At 36.3% G+C, this 15,001-nt stretch overlaps 1 protein-coding gene and 1 long non-coding RNA gene across 3 annotated transcripts in view; one reads left to right on the forward strand and one right to left on the reverse strand.

The window, feature by feature from the left end:
• LOC147918033 (uncharacterized) overlaps positions 1-15,001 on the reverse strand; it is a 1,004,068-nt gene that overhangs the window by 655,716 nt on the left and 333,351 nt on the right. The window lies entirely within an intron of this gene.
• COL11A1 (collagen type XI alpha 1 chain) overlaps positions 14,545-15,001 on the forward strand; it is a 207,612-nt gene continuing 207,155 nt past the window's right edge. For both annotated transcript variants that reach the window (XM_087446492.1, XM_004420763.3), the window contains exon 1: positions 14,545-14,973. In XM_087446492.1, coding sequence (XP_087302618.1) covers positions 14,868-14,973 — 106 coding nt within the window. In that variant the 5' untranslated portion in view covers positions 14,545-14,867. The remainder of the gene's footprint in view (positions 14,974-15,001) is intronic.

A 15,001-nucleotide genomic window follows, 5' to 3' on the forward strand; every position in this document is an offset into this window, starting at 1 on the left:
TTTATTATGGATTCTTTTAAATCATCTCCAGTACATCTTTCTTTTACTGACCACACACACAAAAAAATAGTCTTTTCTGTTTTATTATTGAGGCAGATTGTACCAGATTCATAACCTGAGAAACGTTAGAAACATCTGTATTTTCCTTCAACAGAACACGTCTGGTGCTATGCAATTTGTTCGAATATTTTTTTTCTCCCCATCTTTGGCAATATTTTCGCTTTCTTCTAAAGTACTTACAGTTAGATAAATACCTTTAGATTTTAATGCCATACTGTTTGCTAGTATAATTTGAGCCATTTTTACTACAGCAAAAAGAAGAAAAAAAATTTATCCAATGGTATGAAGTTTTTTTTTTTAAATTAAAGTGAAATTCATGCAACATAAAATTAAGCATTTTAAAGTAAACAATTTGGCATTTAGTACAATCACAATGTCATGCAACCACCACTTCTATATAGCTCCAAACTATTTTCCTCACCCCAAAAGGACATCTTGTACTCATTAAGCAGTTACTCTTCATTTCCCTCTCTCCCTAAGCCCTGGCAACCACAAATACACTGTCTCTACGGATTTAACTATTCTACATATTTCATATAAATGAATCATACAATATAAGACCTGTTATGTCTAGTTACTTACACCTAGCATAACGTTTTTAAGATTCATCTACATTGTAGTATATACCAGTAATTCATTCCTTTTTGTCGCTGAACAAAATTACGTTTTATGTATATATCACAATTTGTTTACCGATTCATCTGTTAATAGACATTTGGTTTGTTTCTATCTTTTGGCTATTGTGAATCATATTTCTATGAACATGTGTGTACATGTATTTATTTTAGTACCTGTTTCAATTCTTTTGGGTATATACTTAAGAATGAAATTGCTGAGTCATATGCAAATTCTTTATTTAACTTTTTGAGGAACTACCAAACTATTTTTCACAGTAGCTAAAAAAGTTAACATTTCCACCAGCAAAGTATGAGGGTTGGTTCCAAGTTCTCCACCTTGTCACTAACACTTGATATTTTCATTTTTTTAAATCACATCCATTCTAGTGGGTGTGAAGTGATATCTCATTATAGTGTTGATTTGCATTTCCCTAATGACTGATGATGTTAGGCTTATTTTCATGTGCTTTTTGGCCATTTGTATACATTCTTGGAAGAAATATCTAGTCAAGTCATTTGCCCACTTTTAAATTGAGTTGTCTTTGTTGTTAAGGTGTAAGAGTTCTTTATATATTCTATACCAGTCTGTTATCACATATATGATTTGCAGATATTTTCTTTCATTCTGTCAGCTGTATTTTCACTTTCTCTAAAATGTGTCTTTTGATGCACAAAAGTTTTTGTTTTGATGAAGTCTACTTTATCTATTTTGTCTTTTATTGCTCATGCTTTTGGTGTCATATCTAAGAACACATTGGCAAAGTCATGAAGACATAACCCTATGTTTTTGTCTGAGAGCTTTATGATTTTAGTTCTCATATTTAGTTGATCTATTTTGAGTTAAATGTTTGTATATAACATGTGATAGGGGTCCAACTTTTTTTTTTTTGCAGGTGGATATCCAGTTATTCTAGCACCATTTGTTGAAGAGACTGTGCTTTCCTCATTGAATGGTCTTGATACCTTTTTCAAAATCAATTTGCCATAGATGTATGAATTTATTTCTTGACTCTCAATTTTATTCCATTAGTCAATATGTCTATGCTTTTGCCAATACCACACTATTTTGATTACTGTAGCTTTGCAGTGAGTTTTGACATCGAGAAGTGTGAGTCCTCCAACTTTGCTTTTTCAATATTGTTTTGGCTATTTAGGACCCCTTGAAGTTCTATATGAATTTGAGGACTAATTTTTCCATTTGTAAAAAAGAGGCCATTGGAATTTTGATAAGGATTGCACTGAGTCTGCACATCAGTTTGGGTAACATTGCCATTTTTAAAATATTGTCTTCCAGTCCATGGACATGGTACATTTTCTTATTTAGTTACTTCTTCCTTCATTTCAGAAAAGTACAACATTAAAAACTACAATATTTCAATATTCAACTTTATCACCTCCTTGGTCAAAATTATTCCAGGGTATTTGATTCTTTTGGATCTCATTATAAATGGAATTTTTTTCTTAATTTCTTTTTTGTCTTGTTCACAGCTGGTGTAGAGAATCACAACTGATTTTTATGTGTTGATCTTCAACTCTGCAAACTTACTGAATTCATTTATTAGTTCTAGGAGTTTCTTTGTAGATTCTTTAGGATTTTCTATATATATAGAATCATAGTCTCTGAGAACAGAGATAGTTTTACTTCTTTCTTTCCAATTTGCATGTTTTTTATTTTACTTTGTTTATTTTTTTATTTCCTACTTTCCCTGGCTAGAATTCCCAGTAAATGTTGTATTGCAGCAGTGAAAGCAGGTATTCTTGTCTTCTTCCTGATGTTAGAGAAAAAGCTTTCAGTTTTTTGTCATTGAGTGTAATGTTTGCTGTCTATTTTTCATAAAAGCCCTTAATCATGGTGAAGAAGTTCCCCTCTATTCCCAGTTTTCTTGGTGTTTTTGTAATAAAATTATGGGTTTCTCTAAAATGCTTTTTCTGTGTCAATTAAGACATAGACCTCATTTCAACTTAATTACCTCTTTAAAGACCCCATCTCCAAATACAGTCACATTGGAGGTTAAAGCTTCAACAGGTGAATTCTGGAAGATCACAATTCAGGTCATAACAAACACAGATTTACAATTATTGTTTTATGCATTTTTTTTTTTGAGTGAGGAAGATTGGCCCTGAGCTCACATCTGTGCCAATCTTCCTCTATTTTTTGTATGTAGGATGGTACCTCTGCATGGCTTGATAAGTGATGTGTAGGTCCATGCCTAGGATCCAAACTGACAAACCCTGGGCCACTGAAGTGGAGTGCGAGAACCCAAACACTACACCACAGGGCTGGCTCCTCTTTTATGCATTTTTGTTTGAAATTATGTAGGAAATAAAAAGAGTAGTTGCAAACCAAAAATATACTAATACTGGATTTTTTATTTACCTATATAGTTACCATTATCAGAGTTCTTTATTTCTTCATATGGCTTTGAGTTACTGTCTAGTGTCTTCTTATTTCAGTTTGAAGGATTATCTTTAATATTCCATAAAAAACGGGGGTGCTATCCACAAACTCCCTCAACTTTTGTTTATTTGAGAATGTCTTAATTTCTCTTTCATCTTTGAAGATTAATTTTGCTGGATATAGAATTTTTGGTTGGCAGTTTTCTTCTTTCAGTGCTTCAAAAAATTTAATCCCACACCCATCTAGCCTCCCACGTTTCAGATGACAAATAAGCATTAATCTTATTAAGGATCCTTTATGCATAATAAGCCACTGTCTCTCACTGCTTTTAAGAGTCTCTCTTTGTCCTTGGTTTTCAATGATTTTATTATATGGCTCAATGTGTATCTATTTGCATGTATCCTTCTTAGAGTTTGTTGAACTTCTTCAATGTTTTGACTCATATATTTTATCAAATTTGGAAAGTTTTCAGCCATATGTCTTCAAATATTCTTCTCATCTCTCTCTCTCTCCCCCTTCTGAAATTTTCATTATGCCTATGTTGGTATACTTGATGGTATCACAAAGGTGTCTTAGGTTCTGTTTATCTTTCTTCATTCTTTTTTCTTTCTGTACCTCAGACTAGATAATTTCAATTAACCTATCTTCAAGTTCACTAATTACTTTTTCTGTCTGTTGAAGTCTGCTAATGAAACCCTCTAGTGAGCTTTTTATTATAGTTATTGTAATTTTCAGTTCTAGAATTCTATTTGACTCTCTAAAAATTTCTGTCTCCTTATCGATATTCTCTACTTGTTCATCATTGTTATCTTGATTTTTTTTAGCTCTTTTTCTATGGTTTTCTTTAGTTCTTTAAGCATATTTAAGACAGTTGATTTAAAGTCTTTGTCTAGTAAGTCCAATGTCTCTGCTTCCTCAGGGACAGTTTCTATTCATTGCTTCTGTGAATGAGACATACCTTTTTGTTTCTTTGCATGATTTATAATTTTTATTGAGAACTGGACATTTTTAATATTCTGATATAGTAACTCTATAAATCATATTTTTACCTTTCTCAGGATTTTGCTCATTGAAGGCCTTAGCTATTAGTTGAGGGCCTTTTCTAAACTATTTTGAAAAGTTTGCAATATGTAGTCTCTGAAGTCTCTGTTTCTTTAGCTAATGTTCAGCTAGTGTTTTAACAGAATTTCCCAGGAAACCAGGGAGAGAGAGAGAAAGAGAGGGAGAAAGAAGGAAAAAATAATAATAAAAAACACCTGTGCCAGTCTTTGCAGATTGCTTTTGTGCTTGGTAATTCTTCAGTGCTTAGCCAGGCCACTTAAAACTCTGCGTTAGCCTTCACTTCCTGCTTGTATTGAGCCTCGAGATCAGCCAGAGGTGAAAGATAAGGGTCTTCCCAGGTTTGTACTGAGCACCTGCTGTGGCTTTCTACTTTCCTCTATATACAGGGGTGCTTTTGAATGCCCTAATTTCCCAAGGAAACTCTTTCCTCAGTTTTTACTCTCAGGCTTTGGGCACTCAAAGTCTATTGTATGTCTCAAGCTTAATCTTTTGCCCCAGGAAGCTGCAGGTTGTTCTTTACCTTACAATGTGGTTCAAGAATGTCTGCCACTTTTCTGACCAGTGTAGGTTCTGAGTTAGGCAAAATAAAGACAAACATCTTGCATCAGTCTTTCAATCAGCTCCTAGACAGTTAAGAATTCTTTAAGAATAATATCTGCTCTGCTCCTTCTGCCTGGCACCAGGGTCACATATTGGGAATGGAGGCTATGGTCTTTGAGATTGCTGCTGAGTCAGCAAGGCAGATGGGTCAAAAGCAAATAAAAATGCTACAGATCATTTCTACCATTTTTATGTTGCCTTTTTGTTGATTCACTATTCTCTTTGTGTTGTAAACCTTCATTTTTCAGAGTTTTAACAAAGTTGATTCTGACCATTTTTGCTTGATTCTTCAGTATTTCTGTAGAAAGACAGATGCTTGGATCTTCCTACTCTGCCGTTTTAGTGGACATCCTCTGATCCTTCTCTGAGTGTTTGTTTTTAACTACTAAGTTTGAAATAAACATGAGGTTTGTTGAACTAATAATTACATAATTCACAAAAAGTTAGATAAAACAGGATATTTTTCTTCCAATCATAGAGGAGTTAATTTACCACACCTTGATAACTGAAAAAACCAAGCATCTCATTAGTGAGGGTCACCATTCAAAAGCAGTAAATACAGATTTCAATTGATTTGCTTGATACATATCCTACAGGATGCTCTATGTAAGAACCAAGAGATGACTAGTTTACTTTGCTGATAGGTGCAATGAATAAAATTTGCTATAGATTGAAATTTATTTCCCACTCAAATTCGTATATTGAAACCTAATCCTCGATGTGATGGTATTTGGATGTGGGGGCTTTGTGAGGTGATTAGGTCATGAGGGTGAAGCTTTCCCAAATGGGATTAGTGCCCTTATAAAAGAGGCCCCAGAGAGTTACCTTGCCCCTTCTGCCATGTAAGGTTACAGTGAAAAGACAGCCGCCTATAAACCAGGAAGTGGGTTCTCACCAGATGCCAACTCTGCTGGCTCCTTGATCTCAGATTTCCCAGCCTCCAGAACTGTAAGAAATAAACTTCTGTTGCTTATAAGCTACCTAGTCTATGATATTTTTGTTATAAGAGCCCTAAGACAATATTTTTCTTTCAAAATTATCTTAAATCTTTACCAATAAAACCAAAGAAGATATTGCTGCCTTATTTGAAGTTATGTACACATCTCTGCCTCTCATATTTGTAAAAAAAAAAAAAAAGTTGTCCTTGTCTCTAAGCTTGGCTTGTTGGTACTTCTTTTCTTAATGATAGAAAGACATATATTGGTATATCTATACCATACAGCTGTGTATCATTCCTAAAATTCCACTTTAGAGAGTAGAATATCAATTTGTACCAAATTTCCCAACATAGCAAAATTTTCTATGGATTCTACTCTCATTATAGTTTAATTATATGTGAAAGAGTAACAATTTAATGATTCTAGTCTTTTAATAGAAGTATTGATTTCTCGACATGTGCCCTTTAATTCATTTTTCACATCATTTAACAAACATTTTTATATTTCACAGTCTTTTTGACAACAAATATTTTAGATAGTATGGAGAAAGAGAATACTATCAAATCTCTCTGAAGGGGCTTCTGTAGCAGTTGAGTAGTCCAAAATTTTAAAATGAAATCAAAAGTACTAAAAAATTGCCAAATTAGTTAGGTTTCTCCAAAAAACAGAACCAATATATATATAAAATATATATTCCATATATATAAAATAAGATTTATTGTGAGCAATTGGCTCATGTGGTTATGGAGGCTAAGTCCCATAATATTCCTTCTGCAAGCTGGAGACCCAAGTGGTATAATTCAGCTGGAGTCCAAAGCTCTAATAACCAGGGGAGCCAGTAGTGTAAATCCCAGGAGAGGTGAGATGAGATGTCCCAGCAAAATGGAGAAGGAGAAGGTGAGATGAGATGAGATGAGATGAGATGAGATGAGATGTCCCAGCAAAATGTTTCTCCTTGAAGCAGGAGAACAGGATACGTAAGAAAATACATCATAGAGCAGTACTCCGTAAAACATTTTCTTAGACAACTCTCCTGTCTTCAACACTTCTCATTTATAAGGACTCTTTTTTCCAGTTTCCATGTGCTCTCTCCTCATCTCTTTCTTCTACCAGTACCCTGGCATTGTCCCTTAAGATATGTAATTTTCTCCCATGCTGATTGCTTCTCTTGCAAAAACACTCATCCTTTTATCCCTGTCCTAGCCCCTGAGATTCTGAGGAATAAAAAATTCTCTAGCAATACAAGAATCAGGAAAATGTCTTAGTAATAGATTTGGAACGTAAATGGACTCAAAGATATTCACAAGCTAGGAGAATATAACGCTGGATAGGCATTCCTTGTGAATATTCCCCAAGGATATTGCTCAAGACTAGGGTGGAGTGGAGACTGAGCCAGGTTTTTAATAAATAGCAATGAGTATTTTTTCTGTTGTATAGTTAGAGACTACACATTTGTTCAGAACACTATAATATCCGTCACCAAATCTCTAGATAATGTTTACATTTCATTAAGTTATTTGTCTGAGCTAGCAAGGGGTGTGTATGTGTGTGTTTATGTGTGTGTTTAATGTTAAAACATTTCTGATCATTACATGATTAAATTTTATTTAAGTTACAGTCTCAAAGATTTAAGACAGTACTGAAGAATGTAGATTTTGTAAAAAAAATCACTTTCTGTGAGAAATAACAATTTACTTCCAAAGTAGGATGCCTGATTTCCTAGGCAATTGACTCATTAATAAATTTTTCTTTCTTTACACAAATGTAAGGTTCTAGGACTTAGGCCAATGTCCCAAATACTTATGAAATCATTATCCATATTTGAGACATTTTTGAAGATAACTCATGGCACTCTTTTTTTGTTAGTATAATAAGAATGTGTTTAGATATAAGATAAAAAAATTATTATTTGTAACCCAATGATTTGAAATCATTATATGAATTCCTTGACATTTTCCTCCTTCCATTCTTACCCATTCATTAAAATTTACTCAGATATCTTGCTTCAGAATTACTGAACAGAAATAACAAGAGAAGATAGTGGAGACTACAGGAAGCAGTGCTGGTTGGTTGTCAATATCGAAGTTCATGGGAGCTTAGATACAAATCATGCAGGATCCTTATTCTCATGAGATGGTGGAGATGAGGAGATTTGAACTTGATCAGACCTGTATCTGCAGAACTGATCCTTCTGGAGTTTTGAACCCTGATTTAATTAAATATTCCAATAAACTGTGCCTCGTGGAATATGTCAAACTTTGTTTTGATTGTCCACATCTCAAAAGTCTAGTCTCATGAGTGGAGCCATTGTTTAATCTTCCTTCCAGATTGGTGAGAGCCCCAAGGTATTGCCGGTAGCATCCCAGAGGTCCAATCCCAGCTTGGGTCTCGGGAATATAGTGACTCACATCTAAAGTTCCAATACTTTACAATAACGAACAAAATCACATAAACAGGCTCTTTTTTGTCGTAAAGAAGAATTAAAGTGCCCAATATGGTCAGTGTCAACAAAGTCACACAAGGCCCATTAAGAAGGGGAAACCAGGACATTGAAGATACAGTATAGAATGAGGGTTCCTACCCTCAAGGAATTTATAGTCTAGAAGGAAATATTTATCAAAGGCTTGATATATCTCTTACTTCAAAGTTTTTAAGTTTTGAATTAGAAGTCCTGGTATGGTACTTAACTATAAGTTGTAACTTATAACTTTCAAGATGTTCCATGCATTTACAAAATACTGATGTAATTATAATTATATTTCTTCTCTTTAACATACTGAATTCCTTTTTCTCTTTTTCTTCTTGGAAAGTATAAAACCACCTGAGGTTAACTTTAGTAGTGTTTTCTGTTTGCATAAGCATATAAAGTTATAAAACTATTTTAAAATCCCAGAAGAGAATGAAACCTGAGGGTTGGCATTGGAATAAAAATAACTCATCTTCATTTATCTTTAAAAACAGATATTTTTATTTCTTGGAAATATATTCAAAGATGTAACTCTTTAATTAGATTTATAGTTTCTTTTTAAGAGTTCTAAATATGGTCACTGACATTATCCTTCCTTATGTTAAGATTTGCAGTACTAGAGCTCTCATTCATTTTAATAGTTAATCTATAAGGAAATAATGTGCCTACTATAAAATACAAAAAATATATTCTAAAAACACATTACTTATGAGGAGAGGGTAACGAGAGCAGAAGTGTGAAAATAAAATGTTTTTTACATATTCTGTTTCTGTATTCCTAGTCTGAACTTTGCATGTCCCTAACCTCAACCTTAAAATGAGACTATTAAAATGGTCACATTCCTACCCCATAAGATGCTATGAAGACTAACAAAAAACTCATTGAGTATTTTAAATTAAAAAGTTATTATTATAGTGACAAAGGTATTTTGCTTTCAGAAGTATACCTTCATACTAAATATTGCTTATTTTGCTACCATTTAAGTCCAAACGTGACTTTCCAGTCTTACAGATTAGATTTTGAAAACTTTTGAAATATGATCTATTGTTTGTCCAGCATTTGAATCTGCAATAATTTGACCATACCAGTACTGGCAGAAAATATAATATTGGGAGGGTTATTAAACACTGAGAATCTGCAAAACAAATTTAGTTGGAGTTATTCGTCACAGATGGTTTAAAAATTAGATCTATTTCAATATTTAACCACATTCACCAGCCTTAAATCTTATCTTTGGCATTTGTTGTGGCATCAAGAGAACGTATAAGACTGTCATACAAAAATAACAAATATTGCATATAATTCAGAAATCTGTTTTGTGTGAGTCTTTGGATTTCTAAAGCACAGGCATTTGGTTTCAGAATTAAATGAACTGGTACAAGTGGTGGAGGCACAAAACAGATTACATATGGTTGTCTGGAAATAATATTCATTTTAAGTCAAGAATAGTGACAAATGCCATTGGGGTAGATCAATTTACAAAGACATAGTAGAGGTAGAAAAGAGTATTCCACTTATTTTAGAGAGTGCAACGATATATTTGGTCATCTTGCTGCCTTTTGTTATTTATATTATGAAACAATGAGTGTCAAAGGAAAACTATTTGTATATTCTCATTTTATAAATTTAAGCGAAAGTATTTGTGAAATTGCTATGAGTAAATTCTTAAGAGCAAGTAATCCCTTTAAAGAAGCTTAAATCTGTATCTTCAGCAACCTTATTTTATTAGCAACAGCGTGAATCGAGATAGTTACCACTTGAAAAGATAGTCAGGACGCCATATACAGTGAAACATCCTTGGGATATATTATGGGTATGGTACTTCCTTTGGCCGTGGCACGTGGTTCACTAAAGTGTTTAAAATCTCATTTCTGTTTCTGCTGATAGAGATGTTGAAGCTGTCCTATAGCACTTCATAAAATTCTTGTTATATTTTTGCTGACACACAGGAGCTTAGTAAATGCCAAATCCATTCAATAAAGAAGAAAAAAGATACAGAGAGTAAAAATATCCTGACAAAGGTCAAAAAATATCTAAGTTTTCACCCTGAATCATTCTGTTCTCTGTTCCTCCCCTCTATCTTTGGCCAGTTAGGAAAAAGAACTATGATAGTTTCCTGTGAGTATAGCTAGCTAAAGAATTTTTTAAGAGAGATGTACATGACTGTACAAGGCCATAGTCCTTGCTTGTTTTGGATTCATTTAGATTTGGTTTTACTTTAGGTTCTTTTAAACCTGATGGGTCTGTCATTTCTGATTGGCTTCTTCAACACTCCAGCAGATCAAACTCTTCATCTGAAGATTCTGTTGTATCATGGAAATTGGACTAAATTTGGATTCCTCTGAAGTTCTGTAAGTTATTTCACAGTAAATGTGCCCCAAAAATATCCAATCATCACTGAGGGGTACTTGTGAGCTAGGCTATATCGTGGAAATAAACTTCTCTGTCCCCACCCCACCCCCCACTTTCTACAATACAATGGTCCATCTGTGAGGGAAGAGGAACTAACTCCACATTTAAACAGAGACTAATTTCTAGCCACTCATGTATTAGAAAAACTGTAAAATAAATGTCAAACTGCTTAGTCATTTCTTTCTTAAAATAATTGACCTACGGTCAGAAAAGGGCAAGAAAGACAAACCATTAGGCACAGTAAGAGAGGGATTACATTCAACAGCAATTTTCTTTTAAACATTTTAAGCATTTCTGATGTGTGCAAGAGTTTCCCACCCCTGTAATAATTTCTCATTCAATAAGTCAAATTTAATGCATTGTTTTAGTTATAGTAAAGTGTTTGGAGAAAACGTCTCAGTATATCTATATCTATATATCTAGATATATAACATAACAAATATATATCTACATAACAAAAGTAGGGAGGATAGGGGCCAGCCCAGTGGCGTAGTGGTTAAGTTCACACACTCTGCTTTGGTGGCCTAGGGTTCACAAGTTCGAATCCCGGGCGTGGACTGATGCATCGCTCATTAAGCCATGCTGTGGTGGCGTCCCATATACAAAATAGAGGGAGATGAGCACAGATGTCAGCTCAGAGCCAATCTTCCTCAGCAAAAAGAGCAAGATTGGCAACAGATGTTAGCTCAGAGCCAATCTTCCTCACTAAAAAAAAAAAAAAATAGGAAGGATAAAACATCAGTATGAGAAAAGAAGAATGAATGTTAAATGATTTAAAAGATGATGCATCTTTTCTAAAATCTTGCTACTTAAGCTGTTTCTTCTTTCCCCTAATTCTACCTGTATAATTTGTGTCTTATTATAGAGTTCTCTCGACCTCCAGTATCTATTACCATTTGTATCAGGGGCATCCAGTCATGGACAAGGTTTCTTCAGTCCCAGTTTGGTTATTGAGGTCTCGATATTTAAAACATTGGTTCTGAACCTGGATCCCTTGATTCCTAGAGATTCGTGAAGATGTTAAGGGAGATCTATGAGTTCTTCACCATGTTTATACAGCTGCATGTACTCTGATGATTGCCTAGAACATTTCAGTTCCCCTAACCTGACCTCCCAATCAATTATCAAATTATTATCTCAGTTTCTCTGACAAGGCAAGATGGCCAAAACGGTGAATTTCAAATACTGCTACAAAGGAAGTGACTATTTTTTCTCTAAATTGTTTCCATCTTGAAAGACATGCCACCAGAACAAATTCTACAAAGAAGTTGAACAAATATTTTTAAACACTGTTTTTTAATGTGACAAAATAGTAAATATCATACAACAATTGTGCTTCAAAGTAAAGACCTATATCAGGAAAACTGTCATATTCTATTACATTTTAAATCTATGTATAAACATTTAGCAAGGACTGGCTAAAAGGTGGCCTATGAAACAGTGCCACAGGAAGTTATCCCGTGTGAAGTTGAAGCTAGTGGAGGTGGGTCTCTTCCAGTTTCCCTCTGCTCCCTTTATTGTTTAGATTATCCTTCCTTTTGCTGATTTCATCTCCTGTAAATCCATGGGCACGTACTCGGGAGACTCTAGATCTGGCAGCTAGCTACAGGCTACAGGGGTTAGGCATAATTAATTATTCTTTACTATGAATCTGCTATATTTCCTTCCAGAGACACTAATTCAGACCCAGGTTATGCCTGGCTGGGCAGGGGCCAGAGGAATTCAGACCACAGAGTACAGAGAGCATAAGGTGGTAATAACTCTATCCACCCAAAACACTTTGCCTGAAAGGACCCTTTCACGACAGTGAGAAGGCCTGAGATGTGACCAGAAGGTGGGGCTTGCTAGACTGACTGCATCATTTCTCACCTTCCAAAACAGTATCAGGCCATGGAATTCTCAATAAATCAGGAGAGCTAGGAGAAACGATTTGGAACACTATTTCTGCATGTTGCTGCAAGCACTGTAACTCTCTCTAGTCATTGAGTTGATTTAGGATTCTGGCAGCCTTACAAATGTGTATTTCTACACTTTGTATTAATTTCGCTAGTTTACATTTAAGAGAAGGCCTATAAAATGAGTTTAAAAATATACAAAGAATTGGACAAAAAATAAGGTTTTAAAAAAGTTTGGAAACTGAAAATACACACAAATTTTTCATTTTGAGAAGATGAAGGATAATGAAGGTAGTAAATTGATCTGTATTTCCACTGGAAGGTTCTAAATTTGTAATTGTACATTCCACATTCAAACACAATATAATATTTAATTATTTTATTAAATTATATTAACAACTTGAGGTTGTAATCTGAAAAGCTAGTTGGCGATACTTTTCTGCAGCTGATATAAGGCATACTAAATACTCTGCCAACAGAGTTACTAATATATATATATATTTTTTACCTGTTATCTAAGAGGTAAACTTCTCGTTATGGGAATGGCTCTTTGTCACAGAGAGTGACAGTCATGTTGAAGGTATTTTTTTGTTGCTTCCCTCATTTTCTAGGCCTCCTATATATGTTGTTAAACAATTCCATCTTGGGCCTCAATCTAGTCTCTGAACACCTTCCTTCCAACTCTTAAACCACGTAAATAGAATATCTGATTAATCTGATGGGTCATGAGATATATTTTGATAACTAATATAAAACTAGGTTCCTAAAGATTAGTGGACATATGTGCCTCATAAACTTAGTTGAGAACCATTAAGCACTGAAATATCTTAAAAACTCAGCATAGGTCCTGACCAAAGCTTCCAGTCTTTGGCAACAGAAAAATGTATTCATTCACTCCACACATCTCTGTTGAGTGCCTAATGTATGCTGGCACCTTGTTGGGCTCTGTTCCAGAAAGTTTTTGAGAGACATCTTAGGAAATATTAAGGAACAAAAATGAGCCAATAGGAGGAAATAATTTAAATGTGGAACAAACGACCAGGGAATCTATATTCCAGGTTTAAATGGATTCCTTTGAGGAGGGGTAAGTAGAAGGAATTTAGAAACCTGCTCCTTTTCAATATTTTCACTGTGGAGTGACCATGTTTTCAGCTCCAGGGGCCCTTTATGAGGAGCTGTGGGCCTAGAGACGCTGGGGGATCTCTGCTAGCTGCTTTCCTTGTCATTTCTCCTCCCCCTGTGCCCCCTCATCAGGGATCAGGACAGAATCAGCTGGAAAATTAAATTACTCACCCCCTTAATGTCTGTCAGCTCCCATACATTTCTTTCTCCTCCTGCCTCAGAGTACAGTTCAGCTCTTTAAGAGACGAGCCTCTCAATGAAGCTAGTGCAGAATTTAAACATTTAAGAGAGAAATCTGTCAGTTTCACATCTCGAAGGAGAGCTTCCCTATAAGATCATGGGTTTTGACCTTTTGGGTCCTTCCATCTCACCTTCATCCCTTTCTTGTAATTCTCGGTTAAAAAACAACAACAACTTCGGAGCAGCCAAAGCAATAAGTCCTCTGGTTCCACGTCTGCTGTAAGAAGCAGATTTTTGCACAAGGATAAGGTTACGGCTGCCAGCCCAGAACTCCAGCGGTGTGGCAGATCAGACGCTGGGCTCCTCCCCTCCCCCGCCGACGAACGAGCGGCTAACAGACGGGTGCAAGCAGACAAGTAGCTGTTTTTATTGAATACAGAAGCTCCTTGAAAACTCTGTGGGCTCCGGGGCTCTCCTGCAATTCCTTTCATTCCCAAAGTCCTGGAGCCAAGCACGCGTCCCCCGTAACTCCCTCCCATTTTTTCTCGGGGATTTGGGCAGGAGAGGAGGGAGGAGAGGAGTGGGAGACGGGGGATGGTTGGTGGGCTGGGCTTGCCCGGAGTCCTGATTCTTGGGCAGAGGGAGACGGGGGGCGGGCTCGGGGCTGCCGGCGAGGCGTGTGATTGGGTCTGACCCTCAGCCGGCTTGTCAGTTTCGCCGGGGGTAAGGGGGGCGCGGGAGGGGAGTGGGCGGAGGAGGGGGCTGCCCAGAGGCTCTCGTCCGGCCCACTGACGGCATGAAGCCTTTAGGGGGACGCAGTCCTCTCAGATTTTTGGTTGAAGCCCCTCATCTGCCTTCAGTCTGAAGGCAGGGCCCCGCAGAGGACGGATCGGAGGGTCCCGGCCGGCGGGGCCAATCGAGAGGGAGAGGAGGGGGCGAGAGACAGGAAGGAAGCAAACCATCAAATTTAAAAGAAAAAGCCCTTTGACTTCTCCCCCTCTCCCTCCCCAATGGCTGTGTAGCAAACATCCCCGACGATACCTTGGAAGGGAAGAAGTTGGTCTGCAATCGCAATTTCTTGGGTTGAGTTCACAGTTGTGAGTGCGGGGCTCGGAGATGGAGCGGTGGTCCTCTAGGTGGAAAACGAAACGGTGGCTCTGGGATTTCACCATAACAACCCTCGCATTGACTTTCCTCTTCCAGGCTAGAGAGGTCAGAGGAGGTAAGAAAAAATGGTTTGGGGGGGGTGG

This window comes from Ceratotherium simum, chromosome 2, assembly GCF_057802395.1.
Source record: "Ceratotherium simum simum isolate JZ-2026a chromosome 2, ASM5780239v1, whole genome shotgun sequence".
Taxonomy (NCBI): domain Eukaryota; kingdom Metazoa; phylum Chordata; class Mammalia; order Perissodactyla; family Rhinocerotidae; genus Ceratotherium; species Ceratotherium simum.